This window comes from Nilaparvata lugens, chromosome 3, assembly GCF_014356525.2.
Source record: "Nilaparvata lugens isolate BPH chromosome 3, ASM1435652v1, whole genome shotgun sequence".
NCBI lineage: Eukaryota > Metazoa > Arthropoda > Insecta > Hemiptera > Delphacidae > Nilaparvata > Nilaparvata lugens.
In genome coordinates, this window is record NC_052506.1 from 4,034,843 (window position 1) to 4,058,436 (window position 23,594).

The 23,594-nt window shown below is 34.2% G+C and overlaps 1 protein-coding gene across 1 annotated transcript in view; it reads left to right on the forward strand.

Moving 5' to 3' along the window:
• The first annotated feature begins 2,067 nt into the window (after window positions 1–2,067).
• LOC111057944 overlaps window positions 2,068–23,594 on the forward strand; it is a 49,650-nt gene continuing 28,123 nt past the window's right edge. The window contains exons 1-6 of the mRNA XM_039425302.1: window positions 2,068–2,097; window positions 4,328–4,545; window positions 10,865–11,153; window positions 13,634–13,854; window positions 17,822–17,998; window positions 20,698–20,839. Of these exons, the coding sequence (XP_039281236.1) occupies window positions 2,068–2,097; window positions 4,328–4,545; window positions 10,865–11,153; window positions 13,634–13,854; window positions 17,822–17,998; window positions 20,698–20,839 (1,077 nt within the window). The remainder of the gene's footprint in view (window positions 2,098–4,327; window positions 4,546–10,864; window positions 11,154–13,633; window positions 13,855–17,821; window positions 17,999–20,697; window positions 20,840–23,594) is intronic.

Here is a 23,594-nt window from a genome sequence, read left to right on the forward strand (position 1 = left end):
AACAAATGAAATAGGTCTGAAACTATTGCACTCAGATTTACATCTTTTTTGATTATGGGAATCACTTTTTTACGCTTAAGTGCATCTGGAAAGATGAAGCTCAATATACAAATGTTTATAATATGAGTCAAATCATCACTCAAATAATTCATTCCCAGTTTCAGAATCAAGGTGTTTTTCCATAAACATCCTCACATCTACCTGCTTTAATGGTATTGATAGCGCTTTCAACTTACCTATTAACTAAAGGCTGTGCAAAGGCTAAAAATAAACTTTCTACTGGTGATATTTTTCATAGTTTTTCGATTTGTATATCATCAAGCTATCAAAATGAAAAAGCTTTCTCAGGAAAACGTTTTTTTCTGATCATTACTTTTTGAGATATGAGCGCCTAAAGTTCAAATAATTGGGACAGAACATTTCAAATTCGGTAAGAGATAAATCCATGAGATTTAGGGGATAGATTCTTCATGGTATTTTTGATCTAGTAAAACAAAACGTTTCTGAAAATATCAATTTTTAAGAGGGTTGCTCAATTCACTAAAAATAACTTTTAGTTGAGTTTGGTAAATTGAATAACATTTTCAAAAATTTATATTCCCAGAAAATTTTTGTTTTACTAGATTAACAATACCATGAAGAATCCATCCATTAAATCTCATGGATTTATCTCTTACCGAATTTGAAATGTTCTGTCCCAAAAAGTTAAACTTTAGGTGCTCATATCTCAAAAAGTAATGATCAGAAAAAAAATGTTTTCCTGAGAAAACTCTTTCATTTTGATAGCTTGATGATATACAAATCGACAAACTTTGAAAAATATCACGAGTAGAAAGTATATTTGAGTTGTCCAGTTTCAAAACTCGTTAACTCCAACCAAGCATTTTTTTCACAAAGGGCAAAAAACTGTGGTTAGATTATACAAGGCAATAGCACTTTGGTAATATTTTTAAAAAATGTAAAAAAAAAATACTTTTATTGATGTATCAGGTAAATCATTGATTTGGAATTTTTCAGTAATTTAAAAAAAACATTTGCACATAACAGGTTTTGCAGCAGTATTAGCATTATGACGGGTTTTGCACCATTATGAAAGATAACGAGTTTTGTTCCAGTAATTCTAAAATTGAGAGAAAACTTATTATTCACTATGAATTCAACTGTATTTGCAAATTTTATTATTGTTTGGACCTTCTTAATGTCTGGGATGATAAAAACGCATATTCAGCTATAAAAAAGAAGTTATCAACTAACAAACATACCGGTAACCAAGCACACATAGCCAAAATGTGCATCATATAAATGAATCAAACCAATCTATAAATATAATGAATGTCTGTTTGTGTGTTTGTTTGTGTGTTTGTTTGTATGTTTGTTTGTTTGTTTGTTCCCTATAGACTCGAAAACTACTTGACAGAACGGCATGAAACGTTGGGTATATGTTGTGTGAATATTGGGGATGGTTCTGACCAGAAATTTTAATAAGGGGGCCAATAATATTTTTTATTGATCCATTTTACAGACCTATGTTTTCGAAATTTCGGCGAGCGGCTACTGAAGAACGAAACATGATCATGATTCAAGATCAATGATTTGGCATCTCAAAGTTACCAGCTGTATAATAAACACGTCACCTGTGATAAATTGTGTACTGGATTATTATAACGGTAGTTTGGAGTTGAAGTTAGGTACGTAGTTGATTGTACCAGCTGTAGATAATCATTCCTCAGGCTAGACACACCCAGTTAGTAAAGAAAAGACAAGACAGCTCAGTCACAATACTTCAAATAGTTGCTTATGAAGACATGTTAATTCAATGACTAATCTGTGTGAGTTGCATCATAAGCAACTATGTGAAAGTATTGTGACTAAACGTGACTAGTCTTGTCTTGACTAACAGGTGTGTGCCCACCCTTAGAAGAGCTATACAAATAATTATCACTCCCCTGTCATTGAGAAATGGGAAATGTTGGAAAAAATTATTCACCTTGATTTTACTTTCACCTTTTAATTAGCTTTTAATTATCATTCACCCTTTAATTTAGCTTAGCTTATATTCATCCTAAAATGGAAGATGAAAGAATATGGAATATCTGTGTAATTCATGTACATCACATATTTCCCGGACCATCTATTGACAATCAACAACCATCAAAAAATAAATTCATCTTTGAAACACTGATTTGACCTATCTTTTTTTAATCAACACTTTACTGAAGATATCACTACCAATTGATTGAGAAGAATAATTATGTTTTCGGATAATAAATGCTGCATGGACTTAAGCACATAGGAAGTCCGTATTGAGATGCAAATGAAAATATTGATTGTCAGATAAATTTCATGATTCACCAAATAAAGTCTAAAGTCAACTTAAAATCTCTTCAAGTGTTGCAAGTGTAATACTCCATATCGCTTTACTCTTATTGCTAGAAGATTCTATGAATTTGGCGCCTAGTTTCTTTAAGCAATTTTTTAAACGATTTCCTATATTTGTTAAGCAGCGCTTTAGCATGAGATGAACCTGTTCTTGAGTATATATCATAAAGCCAGTCACATTTATCCTTTAAGCAATCCAACTCGGGATTGTATACTCTATTTTGTTTCTGCAAAGTGGTCTTATCCCCAACTCTTTTAAGCGGAAAAGCTTTATTTATTACATTTAAAAAATCTCGAGAAAGTAATCAACCTTCATGTCCAATGAATTATTCAGATAAATCTTATACCAATCTACAGCACTCAGTAGACACTCATAAGCATAAATGTTTTTGTTATTCATGCTACGCACACTAAACGTTCAACTGTTGCTACATTTGTTTTTCTTTTCTTAGTTTTACCTTCATTTCCACATTCGACTGCTAGAAGAAGAGCCCAATGATCAGAAACAAGAGTTTTTACTATTTCACAAGACAAAAAATGATTTTCCACATTGCTAAAAATGTTATCTATGCACGTGTCATAATTTTTCCCAGGCCTACTAATACCCTCAAAACAATAACTTAATCCATAAGATAAAAAATATTTTTCAGTTCAGAATCAATGTCACCTGCTTTCTTGAAATCAACATTAAAATTTCCACAGAAAACTATTTTAGAATTGTATTTACTTAAATATTTAAGAATGCAGCCAACCTTTCCATGAAGATCATAAAAGATTGCCGTGTATTATTTGATTAGGTCTATATAGCGATACCACTATAGTATTATACTCGTTTAGCAACACCGCTGATACTTCAATAAACATTTCCAGAGACATACTGTTAATAACCTCAAGTGTTTTAAATGTAATTTTGTTTTCAACATAAATAATTGAATCACCATGTCTCCTGAGAGACCTACAATATGAACTCGTAACTGAGTAATTTTTACTTTCCTTGCCCTCTTACATAAGTAAGGAGGTTTTGCTTCCGAAAAAAATTAAGGTACCCCAATTTTAAATTTCCATACGTTTCAAGGTCCCCTGAGTCCAAAAAAGGGGTTTTGGGTATTGGTCTGTATGTGTGTGTGGTTGTGTGTGTGGTGTGTGTGTGTGTGTGTTGTGTGTGTGTGTGTGTATGTGCGTCTGTGTACACGATATCTCATCTCCCAATTAACGGAATGACTGAAATTTGGAACTAAGGTCCTTACACTATAAGGATCCGACTCGAAAAATTTCAATCAAATGCAATTCAAGATGACGGCTAAAATGGCAAAAAGTTGTCAAAAACAGGGTTTTTCGTGATTTTCTCGAAAATGGCTCTAACGATTTTGATCAAATTCATAAAATATTCATTGATAAGCTTTATCAACTGCCACAAGTCCAATATCTGTAAAAATTTCAGGAGCTTTGCCCCATCTATGCGAAGTTTGATTTTAGATTTCCAATTATCAGGTCTCAGATATAATTTAAACGAAAAATTTCGAGTGGAAAAGATTGGCCATGAAAATCTCTTCAATAATGTCCAGTAACATTTCACCTAAAATTGAAAATAAGCTTGAAATTTGAAAAATGTGGATTATAAATTGCAAACTGTTGGCAACTGTTGATTCTATTAAATCATCACTATGAAGAGATAGCAGATATCGTGTGTATCCAGCGTTATTGTCCTGTCACCAGCTGGCTCAAATCTTGAATAGTAAACTGTATGCGCGGGAACACTAGCGTCAGGTGATAAATTTTCATAACGGCAAGGAAAGTTGTGGGAGTGTGCCACACCAGATTTTTAATTTTATACAACTCCACCTCATCAATTTCGAGCCAGGTCTCAAACAATCATGCAATATCAATCCTATTAGAATGTAAATAGTACTCATTCGAATCCAACTTATTTTTGTGTGGATTTCGGCAGGGCCAAGCGCTGATGATGATGGACGATGGTGCGTACTTTGAGGGCGAAATGAAGTCGGCGGGCGTACTGAACGGAAGGGGTAGCCTGGTGCTGGCTGGAGGGGACCGACTGGAGGGCAGCATGCACGGCGTGTGGAGTGAGGGCATTAAGGTGACGGGGGTGTTCCACAAGGGGGCGTGCCCCCCGCCTCCCGCCACTGCTAGACGGGACAAGCCCAAGTGAGTGGACGCTAGTTATTTAAAAATAATAAATAGTATTGCATTTATTCATCGAAAATATTATTCCAGTCAATATAGAAAAAAAGGGGGGGGGGTGCTTGCAATTTATATTGTAGTTCTGATTTTTTAATATATTATTTGGATACATGAAATAAGTCCAGAACCAAATGCTTCATGCAAAATCTACTTGTGCTATATAAACAGAGTGGCCCAGAAACCTCGTATTTTCGGTTAATTTTCCATTTTCCGCCAAATCCAATGATCGGACAGAAAAATTTGCTCTTGCCTTTTTTTAGATTAAAAAAATCCGAATAAAATGAGATCATTCGGAACTCTCCATCTCCAATGAGTACTAAGTAATGATTTTTTGAAATGAGTGAAATTATAAGACAAAAAATCAATATTGATGATATTTAGAATTTGATCAACATTATATCCCGATTGTCATAATCTAGATGTGAAATTCAAAATCCTCTGAGCGTAATTTTGTGCTCTACAATCTGAGACTAGGTAGAGCGCTTCATCTCATATAGATATCCAGGTACACCTGACAACAATGCTCCTTGTATTGTGAAAAACACCTAATTTTCAGCTTCAACCATCATCACCATCTTTTTTGTCCTCACAGTGATATTTTGCACAATTATATAAGCACATGAGATTTTGCACAATTATATAAGCTCATGAGATTTTGCACAATTATATAAGCTCATGAGATTATGCTCTATGAGAATCACCCGTTAGATTCACTTAATTTCAGTATTTCCTAGTAAGAGGCGAACTTAAGGCACCTCAAGGATCAAAATCTCAAACACTTATAATTTTTGACACAATGCTCGGATCTCATCGTACTACACTTCATTCTTCTTGGCTCATCGAGGCGGTTCAAAATGATGCATCACAAGTCAAATTCGGTCAAAAGTGGAAAATTTATTGTTGAGTGTACTTAAGCCCTTATACCCACACCCAAAGAATTGTCAATTTCTATAATTTCTAATATCCAAATAATATATTAAAAAATCATAACTATCATATAAATTGTCAGCACCAATGTATATAATTATAGTGACTGGACTAATACAATAATTTTTTTAATATTTAATTTTTGGCATTCACCCAATGTGTTGAGTTGAAAGGACGTAACTCCAAAAAGCTCCTTGTGTAACCTTCCGGATGCAAAAGAGCATCTGTTGCTTATGGAAAGATACATTAAAGCTCCTTGTGTATCTTTTCGGATGCAACACGTTGCTTTTGAGAAGATACAAAAGAGCATCTGTTGCTTATGGAGAGATACATTAAAGCTCCTTGTGTATCTTTTCGAATGCAACATGTTGCTTTTGAGAAGATTCAAAAGAGCATCTGTTGCTTATGGAAAGATACATTAAAGCTCCTTGTGTATCTTTTCGGATGACAACACTTTGCTTTGAGAAGATACAAAAGAGCATCTGTTGCTTATGGAAAGATACATTAAGTTCCTTGTGTATCTTTTCGGATGCAACACGTTGCTTTTGAGAAGGTACAAAAGAGCATATATTGCTTATGGAAGATACATTTTCAAAAATCGTTCGATGTTTCGGATTGTAATGTAGTCTAGTGACCCTCCGCCTATAGGCGAAGCTATTGGACCCGGACTGTACATGAAATTTTTCTATAAGTTTGAATTTTTGCAAGATCTATTTGAACCTAAATGGCGGAGGACTAAGATATTTAAATTTTATGCTAATTTGAAAGTCGGAAATAGGATTTGTAAAACTTGAGAAAGGAGAACCAGCACTCGCCAACCAAATGCCACCAGGAGAGGACCCCAAATATTTTAGAGCGTAGTACCTTGATAATGATTTTGTAAAAGTTAAAGTTAAAGTAAATTATTAATTTCTTAAAGGACTTCGTGATGCTATTGTGAAGCGGAAGTCATTTTCATTTTTAATTAATTTATAACCCCTGGAGGAGACGATTCCGGCTACCATATTCCCGGACCACATGGAGTTGGATCGACATCGGCGGCTTACAAGAAGATTTTCGACACGTGAGTGATAATTTGAATTAGTGAGGGCGCCCTAGTGCTTCGAATTAATCTGATGATCAAAGCTAGCTCGCCGAAAGGGTTTTTATTATAAATTAAGAAATTAATAAGAGTAATACTTGCGCAAGTAAAATTAGTATTAAAGGTATTTATTTGAAAGAAAAATATAGATCAATATTTCAGAAATTTCTATTAAATCAAAGAAGTACAAAATCTAGGCTATTAAAACATATGCATATGATATTTAATTTTTGCAATACAATTTGCGATAATTTATTATAGCTCTAATTCACTAGATGAATGGCTCTACCTATTCCGTCAGGTGCCGAATCTTGCACCCTGAGATAAAAATATATATTCGATACAAAGAAATCTACTAAGTACTAGAGATTTTAATATATATATTTGGATTATTAGTGGCTAATTTATCAAGCTGATCTTAAAGCACCCATTTTTAATTGAATTGTCTAAGTCGACAAGTATTAGCAAGCGCATATCGCAACTACATGCAAAAGAATGCATATGATTTTAAGATAAAGGCACATGGTAATGCTTCGTGCCATAAATCTAGAATATAAAATTAGCCTGTGATATTTTACTGATTTCAATTATTGTTCTATTTTTATATTATATTTTTTATCGCTCTTTATAATTTTTTGCCTCGCTTTGTTTTTTGCATTATTTGTGTAATATATGTATGAACGTTTATGGTGTGCAATTTATTTATATTCCTCAACACTATAGTATAAGTATCATATTTATATATATTTATTATTTATTGAATTACAAGAGTTATAGGAGAAGCCCATATCTAGGCCTATCAAGATTTTTAAGACTGAATACTATTAGAAAACCACGACCTAATTATATCAAATCTCATGCTTTACCGACTGATGCCAAGCAGGAGGCTAATCGTTATTTAAATATAAAGAATAACGTGACAGTGGCTAGCCGAATTTTTCATGAGTAACGAAGTTGTTATTTTATTTTTCTATCCAATCCAATGCCTTTTGAAGTAGGTGATACAGTTGATGTTGGTATCTATGATACGCTGGAGGTTCAAGATATTGCTAACTTCAAGCCGGATAATTATTTAAATAGTAATACAGAGAGTTTACTCAACTTATTGCATATGAACATAAGGAGTGTTAATAAAAATTTTGATCAATTTATATGTTACCTGAACCAGTGTGAAACAAAATTTCATGTGATAATTTTATCAGAAACATGGATAACTGAGGACTCTCAATGTAATTTATTATGGATGGATACCGAACTATATATAAAAATCCAAATATTCAAGAAGCGATGGTATCTGCTTGTTTATTGACAATAGCATCATAGACTTCGAACTGATTGATTTAGAAATAGATAAAGCTAACTCGATTGCAATTACATTCACATTCTAGATAAGAAGTATACGCTGTTGTCTGTCTATCGCTCACCTTCACTTAATATTGTTGATTCATAAACAGTTTCGACTCTCTTTGCAAAATACTAATAATGGAAATACATTTTTGGTGCTAGGAGACATGAATTTGAACCTATTAGAAAATTGCAATCTAACGAACGAATACTTGAGTGCTGTTCATTTAAATGGATTCAAATCCTACATAAATATACCAACAAGAATTCAAAATAATACTAAGACATGTATTGATCATATATTTCTCAAAGATAAGAATATAATCTTGAAAACATATTAGCAACTGTAATCGAATCAAATATTACTGATCATTTTTGCACAACCATCCATTTAAATCAGAACAACATAAAAACTAAGAGTATTTCATCGACTAATGATATAGTCAAAATGATTATGAAAAATTATGTCGTAGCTTAGAAGAAGAAAGATGGGATAAGATATTTAATAGCAATACTGAAGACATGATGAGTTAGTGGATGCTTTTATAAATACACTCACGGACCACATTAAACTTAGCTCACGATCTTTTAAGATACCTCATAAAGAAAACCACTGAAGCCATGGATAAGTCAGGGCATCATAAATTTATAGAAAGCGAGACAAGATGCATAGGAAACTGACTAAGAACCATTTAATATTAGATTGAAGGAGGAATATAAGCGATATAGAAACACTCTGAACATTTTGATCAAAAAAGCAAAAATTGAATACTATAATCAAAAGTTTCTCAATTATAAAGGTAATATTAAGAAAACTTGGGATTGCATAAAAGAAATTACCAAAACCAAAACTAAAGAATTTGAAGCTAGAATTGAAGCTGTCGTACTAAATAAACATTTTGCAACAGTAGGCCAGAAATATGCTAAAAACCTAATTCAAAATAATATAATTGAAATCCCGAAACAATCTCACCTAGAACCTTACATAGCTTTTTTCTAAGCCCAACCAATGTTACAGAAATAAATAAATACATCATGAGCTAAAACCAAACTCTTCTCCAGGTGCGGATGGCATAAGTAGCATATGTCTAAAGAAAATTTCAAACTATATTGTTTGTCCTCTTGAATTCATAGTTATAGATGCTTTCTACTAGGATATTTTCCCAGAAAATTTAAAGTAGCCTTAATAAACCGATTCCTAAATCCAATAAACTTGATGATCCACAAAATTATAGACCTTAGTCTACTCAGCAACTTGTCTAAAATCATGGAAAAAATTATAAAAGCAAGACTGTTGAATTTTCTTGAAAAAAATAAATTTATTGAGGGCAACCAGTATGGATTCCAAAAAGGTAAATAAATCTACAAGGATGCTGTGTACATTTGACAAGTATAATCGACAAAAATTTCAATAGTAATAAAAAAACACTTGCTGTATTCTGTGACTTAGCGAAGGCGTTCGATACAATACCACATTCTATCTTGTTAAACAAGTTGGAAATAGTGGAATAAGGGGGATAGCAAAAAAACTATTCGCAAGCTATTGAAGGATCGAACCCAAATTTTGGAAATGATATCCAGATTATTAAAGATTATGGTCTGCCACAAGGCACTGTACTATCGCCTCTATGTTTTTGATTTATGTGAATGATTTATTGAAACTACGCATTCCGAATGGTATTGCTCTATCTTTTGCCGATGACACTGCTTTAATCTTTTCTGGCTCAACTTGGGATGAAACATTCAACTGTGCAAATCGCGGTCTCTCAGTGGTCAAGTCGTGGTTAAAAAGTCATATTCTAACATTAAATACAATAAAAACTAAATATATAACTTTTTCGCCTAATAGAAGCGGTCAACCTTCAGAACATTAAAACTAATAATACATAATCATAACTGCGACACTCCCAACTGTACTTGTTCAACTATAGAAAGAGTTAAGTCAATGAAATATTTAGGAATTACGATTGATCAGCATATTAAATGGGACATTCACATCCAAAATCTTGTTATAAATTAAAATACTTGATTACAATATTTTACAAAATTAATCAATTGAAAGACTGAACATTCTCAGAACAATTTACAATGCATATGCTCACTCAATCTTCCACTACAATATAGAAGTATGGGGAGCAGCCTTTGACACCCATTTCAATAAACTTTTTACTATTCAAAAGCATATCATCAGGGCTGCGCTAGGAAGACCAAGACGCTATCCTAGCAGACTAATATTTGATGAGATAAACTTACCAACGCTTCGCCAAACGTACATAACAAACTTAATTATATCATAAATAGAATACACATCTATTTACTCAACGCAATGTCACTTACAATTTAAGACCAGCAAGTGTAAGTGCTTACAGTATAAATTTCACTGCATGACACCAGCAATCATCAATTCAAGTTCCAGAGCGATAAGCTAATAAATAGAATACAGACGATTTCATTAGGGATAAAATTACAAGTAATAATTAAATAGAATAAGATCCTGGGTAAAAGAGAATTACTTTTTTAAAATCGAAAACTAAATTACTATAATATAACTTGTTTTTAACACGCTCAATTTAAACTTGGTTTTTTTTTTGATTACCTGAAAGGGGATTTTTTTTTTTATTATTATTATATTTCTATAAGCCTACCTATTTCTATTATTGGGCTTGTTGATTTTTGATTCAAGAATTGATTTTTGTTTTTATTCATACATATTTTGGTTTTTGGTTTACTATCTTTTAGTTTGTAGCCTATTTTAGAATATTATCACGGCAAATGTACAAATAATTTAAAGAATATTTTCGAACACGTGGCTGGAGCTCAAGGCTTCTTTTTCCAGCCACACCAATGTATATTAGTTGATAAGTGTTATTTTATGAATTTCTAGTGAATTGGTAAATAAATAAATTTGATTTGAAATAAATTTGATTGCAGGTCGTTCGGCAAATTCGCCACCCACCCCAACCAGAAGTGGAAGGCGATTTTCCGCCAGTGCTACGCAGTGATGGGTGTCGCGTGGGAGTCGCCACAGTCGCAGCGACCGACGGCTGCAGTCGCGGCGACCGGCGACCAGTCGCAGCGCGCCTGGGAGGGTGTAGCCGCGGCTCTGGGGTCGGCGCACGCGCATAGACACCATGAGAAGCTGCAGACCATTCCGGACTTTGGGCGCGGCGAGCAGCTTGACGCCGAGGGATATCGCATGGTGGTCGCCTATCTCGGCCAGGTAATTCAGTAGTTTCATTCTTCCATCTGCTAAGCGGCTTAGGGTGAGTTTAACGCTTCGATTAGTAATATCCAATTAACTGTAACTGATGACTCTAACGAAATATTAAGAAATTCATTAAGCTGCGTTTACACCGGAGTTAATAACACGAGTTATTAACAAAAAGTTAATAACTTATGTTTCTAACAGAAAATTCCTTGTTATTAACAAGATCTTGTTATCAATAATTGACTTCCATAATTATGATTTCATTTAACCAGAGTATTCATTGTTTGTTTGTTTGTTTTAAGCTTCCCAGAGACTCTAATCAGAGTATAGGAATTGTCAAAAATTTATAATACATACAGTATTACAAAAAAGAAGAAAAAAATCACACAAAGGAACCCTCTCTACACACAAACTCTTCTGTGGTATAGAATACTCCAAGAATCAAAAAACTTTTTAATTCCTTCTCAAAAACATTGACATCTTCACAATTTTTCAATGAGTAGGAAGCTTTCTAATAAATTTAAGGCCCATATAATTATGTAGGTTTTTTCTCAAAAAGAGCTGTTCTGTGATACAGTGAAGCATAGTCTCCTCTATTTCTAGTATTGTATCCATGCGAATCAGCATTTCTAGTCATTGTCTGTCTTCTAACATGCATAATCACCTCATAGATATAAATAGAGGGAACGGTTAGTATGCCTAATTCTTTAAAGTGGTTCCTACAGGACTCTAAAGGCATAATACCTTTGATCGCTCTAACAGCTTTTTTTTGGAGTTTGAACACCCTCTCCAAATTCTGGCACGACCCACCCCACACAATAATGGCATAGCGGATGTGTGACACTATGAGTGAGTGGTAGACTGCCATTGTGAGTTTGGTATCATTCAATCTTCTTATTTGTCGGAGTGCAAAGACTCCAGATGCAATCCTCCCACAGAGCTGATCAGTATAGAAATCCCAAGAGAGATGATGATCCAGAGCAACCCCTAGGAATTTCACGAAATGAGGCTGGTTAACATTTTTTTCATTTATCTGTACATTAATAAGTTGATCTATCCTGGAATTATTTCTATGTTTAAATAGTAAAAATGGGATTTTGATTCATTAATTCCTAATTTGAGTTGAGAGAGGTACTGGGCTATGGCATTAATGTTCAAGAAAGATTCTATTTCTAACACACTTGCATCATGAGAGCTGCAAATGTATGATGTGTCATCGGCATACATTAAAACTCTACCCTGGGATATAACTTTTGGCACATCATTTACATATAGCAAAAACAACAATTGACCGAGCGAAGTGAGGTCTAAGATTCAAGTCGACGTTTTGGCATTTCTCTTAATGTTTGAATGTTTATATGTTTTATGTTGCTCATTTACGGCGAAACGCGGTAATAGATTTTCATGAAATTTGACAGGTATGATCCTTTTTAAATTGTGTGTCGACTTATATACAAGGTTTTTGGAAATTTTGCATTTCAAGGATAATATAAAAGGAAAAAGGAGCCTCCTTCATTCGCCAATATTAGAGTAAAAATCAGACTATAGAATTATTCATCATAAATCAGCTGTCGAGTGCATTATCAATTACATGCAATTAGTCAAAGTTAGTAGAATCTGTCTACTAACGTTGGCAATTGGTAACTCAAAGTAACATAATATTTTCTCCTGACCTTTCTCTGCTTTCAACTCGGTCATCTTTTGATAAAAGTAGCTGCTCACAACAGATGATTAGCATTTGCGATACACCAACCCAAACAGCCATTAGTCGTTTACACGCCGATATCTCGCCGACACGACAGGACAGGACAGATTTTACTCTGACGGACAGTATGACCAGAGGAGGCTGTGGTTCATAACTGCGCGAGATCTACTGTTCACAGAACTACTAGCTATCTAATTATAAAAGAATAAGACATTTATGTCAATACCATTATATTTGTTCAAAATCAAATATACTAGACGAGTCGATTGTCATATTTTATTAGTGCATCAGCAGGTAACCCATGCTTCTCAAGAATCTAATTTGAAAACTTGACGTACTGAAATCTTGAAGAATTAAAAATAGGCCTATAATCGTCCTCGGTAAATAATCTATATGCAAAATTTCTAATTAATCAGTTGAGTAGATCAGATGTGATGATGCGTAAACTTAATTATTATTAAACTCTCGATTAAATGCTCTTAAATAAATCACCCGAAGACTTCTGCTAATGCAAATATTGACAACATGGTAAACAGCTTGATGGAAATTCGATGAGCGCTACTATACAAAAATTATTTAATGAGAGCTACGTTTAATAATAATTAGTTATTAATTAGCATTTGAACAAATGCAACTTCCAATTTGTTTCCATCTGTATGCGTGTATTTACTATCATGTACATGTATAAGCCATGTTTTTCCTCTATTATATTATATAGATTTGTACTTTCCTTATTTGTGGAATGGAGGAGGATTTTTATTTAATTTGAGAAAATTTTTGTTGCCAGGCTTTCGACAGTAGCCACCATCCACTTGGCATAGCATTGGCAGAATTGAGCCGGGCTTACAAAAACACATACGGCACACTGGCGATGCAGGAGCATGCGCACCTGTTGCTGCAACATGCTGTGCTGGAGCTGCACTCACTTATAGAGCGTCTCTATCAGGCTGTCAGGTGTCTCTTTCCGGCGCTGCCTGCGCCTGGCACTGAGCTGGTCATCAGTGAAAGGTGAGAGAATAGCGTTGATTCTTACGGGAGGTTCACACAATGTCTGGAAATGAATAGCGTTGGTTGTTATGGAAGGGTTCACACGATGGTAGAAAATTGGAAGTATTGGTTGTTGTACTGGCCTGTTCTCTCAGTGGTAGAAATAGTTATTTGTATATCTAGAGTGAAAAGTACTGTTCCTCTTCTCTCTGAGGGAAAGTTTGAAGCCCGAGGCAAAGCCGAGGTCAACAATTATTATTGTTATTTGAAATAGTTATTTGTACAACTAGTGCGCAAAGTGACAGTTTGCTGCACCGAAAGAAACGTTTACGCACAAGCCGTAGGCGAGTGCGGAATGATGGTTTCTTAAGTGCAGCAAATGAACTTTGCGCACGTATTTCACATTAAATTTTCATACAGTTAACATTGAATATGAAAGTGGGTAATTATGGGTAAAATTCCCTGAAATCCATCAAATGTTTTTCTGTGTAATTTTATTATTAATAAAAACCTTAATTATTTAAAATTGAATAATAATATAATTGAATTATAATGATTAGTAATTCAATTGAAAATTTATGTGACTGCTTGAAGGGGTTTATCTTATGTAAGCATTGAAATGACTATAATGAAGGCACATAATGGCAAGGCAACGCTGTTCTCCACTGCCATTATAACGTGGGCCTCACTATGAGTATTACCAATTCATTTTGATTTTGCTGCATTGGTGCTCCATATAACCTACTAACTATTTTGCGTTGTCATGCTGCAAATCTGGAGTATGCAAAGTACTCACTTTGCTCACTAGTGCAGAAAAGTGATTCTTTGCGGCCTGCAATCAGTACAGAAATGGTCACTTTTAAAGGTATCTGTAGGAAAAAACATTTTCCACTCGTGATGTACACAACATTTTTCCTCCACCTTTGCTAAAAGGTGTTTTTATAAAAACTGCAAATAAATAATTTTTAAAAACCTACGTGACCAGTAAAATGTGTTAAAACATAACCTAAAAATTGAACAGCTGGCTTGTAATCACACAGTTCACGGCCGACAGCGCTATGCGCTATCTGTCGGCAAAAGTTGTAACAACAATGGCCTACTCGACTACAACTATGATGAAGTTCCCGTTTCAAATTTGATTAGTTAATGAGGAATATTCATTGGCTGGTATTTTGAATAACATGGAATATAAAAAAAATATTTATACATTTTATAGTATACTGATATGAAGTTTGTAATAATTTTAGCATGAAACATATATTTCATATATTGATCAAATGTCTAGTTGAGGTATTGAATTTAGTTGGTTTAATGACTACTCTATATGCTTCCTCATCTGAGCTTAGACCATCTAACCTATTTCAAATGTAAGTTTTTAAAATAGAGATGCTTTCCATGTTATTTAAATGGAGTTACTTTTACGCTCTAGGGAGTTTTTCTGTTTTTTTCCTCCCGAGAGCGAAAAAGTGACACTTTAGTATTATGTTCCAGGGAGTAAAGTAGGCTCTTTAGACAGTGGGTGGAGGAAAAAGTTATTTTATTTTATGGGAGTGTTCACATAGTGACAGTAAATTGATAATATGATTGACTTTTATTGGAGTGTTCCCACTCTGGTAGAAAATGAATAGCATTAGTTGTTATGGGAGTGTACACACAAGGGAACGAAATTGGGAGTATTTGTTGTTATTGGTGTGTTCACACAGTGGTAGAAAATTGGGAGTATTGGTTATTATGGGAGTGTTCACATAGTGGCAGTAAATTGATATCATTGGCTTTTATCGGAGTGTTCCCACTCTGGTAGAAAATGAATAGCATTGGTTGTGATGGGAGTGTACACACAATGGCAGAAAATTGGGAGTATTTGTTGTTATTAGTGTGTCCATACAGTGGTAGAAAAAGTAAACTTTTTTTTGTTGTGGGAGTGTCCACATAGTGGCAGTAAATTTTATAATAATTTTTTTTCCATTGACTTTGTTATCACCTGAGTGTTTCCACTCTGGTAGAAAATGACTAGTATTAGTTGTTATGGGAGTGTACACATCACAAAATGAATACCATCGGATTCTATGAGAGCATTCTCACCTGTCCTATGGTGAGATTCAAGTTACACGTGTCAATGGAAATGATAGAACGGCATAAATGCCACGTTCCTCACATTTTCACAGTCTTCTATAGTAGATAGTTGTGATTCAAATCATCCCGGTCTATCTGATTGACCGAGCGAAGTGAGGTCTAAGATTCAAGTCGACGGTTTTGGATTTATCTTTTTGTTTATATGTTTATATTTTTGTTTATATTTATGTATATTTGTGTTGCGCCTTTACAGCGAAACGCAGCAATTGATTTTCATGGAATTTGACAGGTATTTTTTGTGTAGTTGAGAAGTTGATATTGTGGTAATTATTCATATTGAATGAAAAGACTAAGAAATTGTCAAAAACCACAGATTTATTGATACTTAGAAAGGCCGGTTTCGGTTATTACACCATTGTCAATCTCTGATAAACTGAGATTGAGTTTATCAGAGATTGACAATGGTGTAATAACCGAAACCGGTCTTTCTAAGTATCAATAAATATGTGGTTTTTGACAATTTCTTAGTCTTTTTCATTCAATTTGATAGGTATGTTCCTTTTTGAATTTTGCGACGACGTATACATACGGTTTTTTGAAATTTTGCATTTTAAGGATAATACAAAAGGAAAAGGAGTCTCCTTTGAACGCCAATATTACCGTAAAAATCAGACTTGAGAATTATTCATCATATTATATCAGCTGTCTAGTGGACTATAATACTACCCGTTCAAAAACATCGAACATCTTGAAAATGTATCTTTCCATCAACGTTAGAAGACAGTTGTCTACTAACTTTGTCTTTCCATAAGCTGAGGCCATGATTCTAGTTTGGAGTTATTGATAGAAAACATTTTTTTTCACATTTTTCTTTTTTAATCTGATGATTAAAATTGCAACAAATATTATTGAAAAGAAATTGATTTCTAAAATCATGAAAAGTGAGAAATGAAGTTTGTAGGAAATCAGCATTATGGTAGTTTATTTTGTTAATTCCAACAAACTGATTTTTCACCAACACGACAAAACAGAATGTTCTCTGATGGGTTGATTGGATTGGCGTATCGACGGCAGCCAGACCTGATAACAGCGCTCACACTCACATTCCGGGACGACACGTCACGGTACGACAGAAAGACCTATGTTTATTTAGGATTTTTTCTAGACATTTTAAATTGATAAATTATTTATTACTTTTTGAGAATACTAATTTAATATTATTTATCTACTAAAATACTACCCGTTCAAAAACATCGAATATCTTGAAAATGTATCTTTCCATCAACGCTGTAGACAGTTGCAGCCAGACCTGATAACAGCGCTCACACTCACATTCCGGGACGACACGTCACGGTACGATAGGAAGCTCTATGTTTATTTAGGATTTTTTCTAGACATTTTAAATTGATAAATTATTTATTAATTTTTGAGAAAACATAACAACAGGTCAATGTAACTTACTGAGCGCGAGGGCTACTGTTCACAGAACTACTAAAGTGCGAGATAGATTACTTTTAACATGAAGAGGAGAAACCCATTTCTCCCTCCACAGTTTGTAGCGTAGACACAGACGGACATCCTGCGCACAATTGGATGCGCCGTGTCATTTTGCTTCATGTTCTTGTGATGAAAACATCTCTGTAACATACACAAACCAATATACCTGCTGACCAGTATTACTATTTGGAATATTGCCAGCAATAGATGGAGGGGAGTGTTGCCGCGTCACGTTACAAAGCTCTCTCACTCAGACACAAAAGAAGGGAATGCTGCTAGGTAGTGGGAGTGATTAGTGGAGGATAGAGCATCGGACCTCTCCGTCTTCGAGAAAGAGCCGTGTTAAAAGTAATTTATCTCGCACTTTAGTTTTAATTTTGTTTTGTATTTATACTTGATATTGTGTGTTTGATTGCAGTGAAGTAGCGAGCATGGCAACCGTGCTTCACCCTGAGATACTGCCTCGTGTGTGCTCGTGTCTGTTCGACCTTTACACACACGACAACGAACACGAAAACGAGGCGTTTAGGAAGAGGTTGCTAGAGCTCAACCAGTACTCTGACGAGACCCTCATGTCGTTCCTCGATATTGACAGGTATTAATATTCAATCCATCTTAATTCAAAATGTATAGATGTGAATTATTCATTGGAGAGTCGGAATTGGTAATCAAGAGCTCAACGGACTTCTTAGGGGTGAAACTGGAGGAAGGGCTGGGTTGGGGGAACAATTGATTGATTGATTGGTTGAGTACTTTATTTATGTAGATTACAATATATACTGGCTTATACACTTATATACAATAGCTTACAATACAGCAAAATCATAGATGAATTTACATAATATAGACTAAGAAAATAATTATTGAACTGTATATGATATGAAAAAGCAATTTGTAATATAATAACTATAGATAATAATCATATTGTTATGCATCTACATAAATTGGCGGAGCTTTGGACATATCAATGTCCATTCTTCGGAAAGAATATTAAAATATCCTCCCCACTAACTCTCTACCAAACAATTGGATAAGATTGAAAGTAAAATAGCGAGTGGAATTTTTGTCTTAAGGAATTTAAGTAAATTAAATAATAAGCCTCTATTGAAGTCGGTCTATCATTGCTTGGTGGAGTCACATATTACATATTCAGTGGCCCTATGGGAGCTAGAGAGAGTAACCTTCAGAAAAATTTTATTTGTCAAAAGAAAGCATTGCGCACTATGTTGAGGTTGCATCCACAAACACATTGTAGGGACTATTTTATTGAAATGGAGGTTCTCAGTGTTCCCTGTCTCTATATTTTGGAAATGTATGTATATATTAGAAGGTGTTCACTACAGACATGAATATAATACACGGCATAAGAGTACCTTCTCGGAATATCATAAATTGACTTTGCATGAAGAAAACCCCAGTTATATTGGTAGAAAGATTTACCAAGTACTACCATTTCGGTTGCGGGAAATATTAACGATAAAAAAGTTTAAACGAAGTTTGAAATTATTTCTAAAGGAGGAATGCTTTTATAGTCTGAAGGACTATTTTGATTACTGTAATAGAGTCAAAGACAAATAGTAATTATATACTAGATATAAATTTCATGAAAAATTAATGGTGTCTCGCTTTTGCTAGCATTTTGACTTACTTGTCTGACGCCGTTGAGGCCAACCAGACGTAATATATATCTATCTATCTATCTAAAGAAGTGTGTGACTTGAACTTATCGTTGTTATGTTATATATTGACGTTGTCTATGCTGTAAAGGCTTTTCGACAATAAAATTTTATTTATTTTATTTATAGTTTGAATGTTTATTTTCGACTAAAATAGTGTAGAAATGATGTGTGAAAGACTAACATCAATTTGGACCATCTAAGATTTGCAAGAAAAAAATCTGGTGTGGCGCACTCACACAACTTTCCTTGACGTTATGAAAATTGATCACCTGACGCTAGTGTTCACGCGCATATCAAGTCTACTATTCAAAGATCTGAGTCAGCTGGTGACAGGACAATAACGCTGGATACACACGAGATCTGCTATCTGTTCACAGTGAATCTATATATATATATATATATATATATATATATATATATATATATATATATATATAAAAGCGAAATGGCACTCACTCACTGACTGACTGACTGACTCACACACTCACTCGCAGAACTAAAAATCTACCGGACCAAAAACGTTCAAATTTGGTAGGTATGTTCAGTTGGCCCTTTAGAGGCGCACTAAGAAATCTTTAGGCATCATTTTAACTCAGAGGGTGGTTTTTAAGGGTTTAAAGTTCGTCTTTTAGCATGTATATTTTTCTTATTCCAATCTCTTAATTATAAATGAAAAATGTCCATACCATATGTTAATATAGAACTATAATCTAGAGAGAGTACCTCTTCGAAACAGTTGTTAACTAGTGACTAAATTAATAATTTTGTCAGGTTGGCATTAAGTTGAGTTGACTTAGTTAGGTTGGCACCAAGTTGAAGATTGAAATGCATTTATCGCGGAAAATTTGATTGGGCACTGCTACTTCAATCAGAGCTATTCCTGGGAATATTATAACGCCTGATATGGCGAGCGAAGCGAGCCCGCTGATCTCATTTTTTACGGGGGTCCAGGGGGCGGAGCCCCTGGCTAGACGGATATGGCGAGCGGAGCGAGCCTGACGGCTAGTGATTTAATAGAATCAACAGTTGCCAACAGATTGTCATTGAATAATCACATTTTCTCAAATTTCAAGCTTATTTTCAATTTTAGGTGAAAATGTTTCTGGACAAGTTAATATTAACTTGATAATATTAATTTTTAATAACTAGAGTTAACTAGTTTATATCAACTTGTTTCACGAGAAATTCTTTATCCACTCATCTATATAATAAGTACATTATCAAAATGATAGGGAGAGGAAAAATAAGGTAACCTTGTGCTATTCATCTCCCAAACTTAGATAACACATAGTCCAAAATAGGTTATCTCTAGTAGTTGTTCACTTCACAAAATTTTCAGTCCTCAAGTATTTTCACAGAGTAGATTTTCAAATTTAGATGCTTGAAAACTAAGCATAGAAGAAATATTTCACATTATTATAACTAAAATAGGAAATATTCACATATTGAAAATATAATTTTGAAGAATTACCGAAAAACAAACTTAATTCTCGTTTTCATGAAACTGGTTTCAGGAGTTTCAGATAAAATACATCAATATCTCCGCTAAATTGAATTATGCTCGTGTTTGTTTCTAGCCTAAGCTATTCTCTAATTGCTTCGCTCTTCATTCTAGGAAACTATGGACGAACAAGAATGGCGAATTTCACGAGCAGCCTTTTTCATTGGCAATTGTCACACTGCAGCATCTCAAGACCACTTTTATTCCCCTCGAGAAGTTCATGGTACTGCGAGAAACATTCGAACGCATGAAAGAGGTAGACTTTCGTCAAAATTTATTCTAAAAATGATATCATGATGATTATATTAGATAATGCTAGTTTGTTTTATTGATCTGTAATTTCAAAAGTATTCAGAAGTGTACTTTAAAAGTATACTTTTTTAAAGTTTTAAGTTAGATTCATCATTACGAGGATCGTTCAAGAATTGAGCTAAACCATTTTTACTTTCCTTGCCCTATTACCATAGGTAAGGAAAGTATTGCTTTCCAAAAAAAATTAAGGTACCCTAATTTCATGTTTTCTATACGTTTCAAGGTCCCCTTAGTCTAAAAAAATGATTTTTGGGTGTTGGTCTGTGTGTGTGTGTGTGTGTGTGTGGTGTGTGTGTGTGTGTGTGTGTGTGTGTATGTGTGTGTGTGTGTGTGTGTGTGTATGTCTGTGAACACGATAACTCCATTCCTAATTAACCGATTGACTTGAAATTTTAAACTTAAGGTCCTTATACCATGAGGATCCGACAATAAGAAGTTCAATAAAATCCAGTTCAAGATTGCGGAAAAAATGGCGGATAATTATTAAAAAACCATGTTTTTCACGTTTTTCTCGAAAACGGCTCTAACGATTTTCTTCAAATTTATACCATGGATAGCTATTTATAAGCCCTATCAACTGACATGAGTCTCATTTCTGGGAAAATTTCAGGAGCTCCGTAATATTCTTGTGAAAAATGGCGGATAATGACTAAAAATCCATGTTTTTCACGGTTTTCTCGAAAACTGCTTTAACGATTTTCTTCAAATTTATACCATGGATAGCAATTTATAAGCCCTATCAATTGGCATGAGTCTCATTTCTGGGAAAATTTTAGGAGCTCCGTAATATTCTTGAGAAAAATAGCGGATAATGACTAAAAATCCATGTTTTTCACGGTTTTCTCGAAAACGGCTCTAACGATTCTCTTCAAATTCATACCAGGATAGATATTCATAAGCACTATCAACTGGCATGAGTCTCATTTCTGAGAAAATTCCATGAGCTCCGTAATATTCTTGAGAAAAATGGCGGATAGTGACTAAAAAACCATGTTTTTCACGGTTTTCTCGAAAACGGCTTTAACGATTTCCTTCAAATTTAAACCATTGATAGCTATTCATAAGCCCTATCAAATGACATGAGTTTTTTCCTGGGAAAATTGCAGGAGCTCCGTAATATTCTCGAGAAAAATGGCGGATAATTACTAAAAAACCATGTTTTCACGATTTTCTCAAAAATAACTTGACCGATTTTTTTCAAATTCATCCCCTGTATAGTTATTTATCAGCTCTATCAACTAGTATGAGTCTTCTTTCTGGGTAACCAATGGGGGTTCCACCCCATCCTTGGGAAATGGACTTAGTAACCTCCTTCTCGTGCATGAGGTAGGTAGGTAGCGCAGTTCATAAAAAGAACACATAGTCGAGATATTTCATCTGTAGAACAGCTGTTTTGACGACTAAAAAAATCATCGAATTTCACAATTATTCACACAAAGAAAAAGTACTTTGAAAACAATTTTATATACACATATACAGAAGTCTGATCGCAGTTTCAAATATGAGCAAGGACAGTTTGTGAGTGTACCACACCAGATTTTTTATATCCTTTACGGGCCGGTTTCCGAGCTCGGGATCTATAAGTTCTGGACTGAAATAAGCTCTTGGGTCTTAATCAACTTTCTGAGTCACGGGTTTATGTTCCAAACTCCGGGGTCTATAAGCACAGAATAGGTACTATAAGTTCTCGACCTATTTAGCCAAGTTCTAGACTTTAACCGGCTTTAAACTCTGGAGTCAGGAAATTGGCTTTCCGAGTCAGAGCGTTAACATATTCGAGGACTCAAATAGACCCTGAAGTTTAGAGATCACGTTAGACCCTGGAGATAATAATTTCGCTTTCTGAGTGAAGGACTTATAAGTCCAGGACTTGAATTTGATTCTCGCCTCTTTCCGAGTCGAGGATTTATCAAAAATCGTCAAGTCCAGAACTTAAAACAGCGTGATTTTAAACCCTTGACAGGGGTAGGTTTTAAATTTAAGTTCTAGACTTAACCGTGCAAACACAATTCAGTTATTGTTTTCGAGTAGATGAATAGCCAAATAAATGTCATGGAATACCTAAATTATTTGAATTAGTCCATCTAAATTTATAGTTTGAAAGTTTATTTGAGAATGAAGTTCTTCATAATATTATGCGTAAAAAACTAACCTTATTTTTCGACTGTGACATAACCTAGAAATGTTCAAGAAAAATAATACAAGGATTGCCTTGGAATAGCTATCATCACATCTCCAATGTGAATGTTATTAATCAATGGCATTTCAACATATTAATAATAATAATCTAAAATAATAAATTTTTATACAGTTTTCAAAACAAATACGTTCTCCAACTCAATAGGTAGCGTACTAAAATTTTTATTTAAAATCTCTAAAATCCTGATCAATATGAGATAAATAATTATATGATTCATATATGTCCCATATGACCAGGTGACAATTTCACTTTCATCAGCTGATGCTACGCTTATTATATTTGTATCTTACTGTTTCTGTACAAATACAGATATAATCAGCTGATGAAAAGTGAAATGCGCGTGTTCGTGGTGCTCAAGTCTGTACGCAGCTTAAGAGTACAGATTGATAAAAAATAATACAGATTGATAAAATAAATATTCTAACTTACAAAATGGCACTACCGGCAAAGAAAACTTGTGCGCCGGCAGTGAGTTCGAACAACTAGGTACAGCAAACAT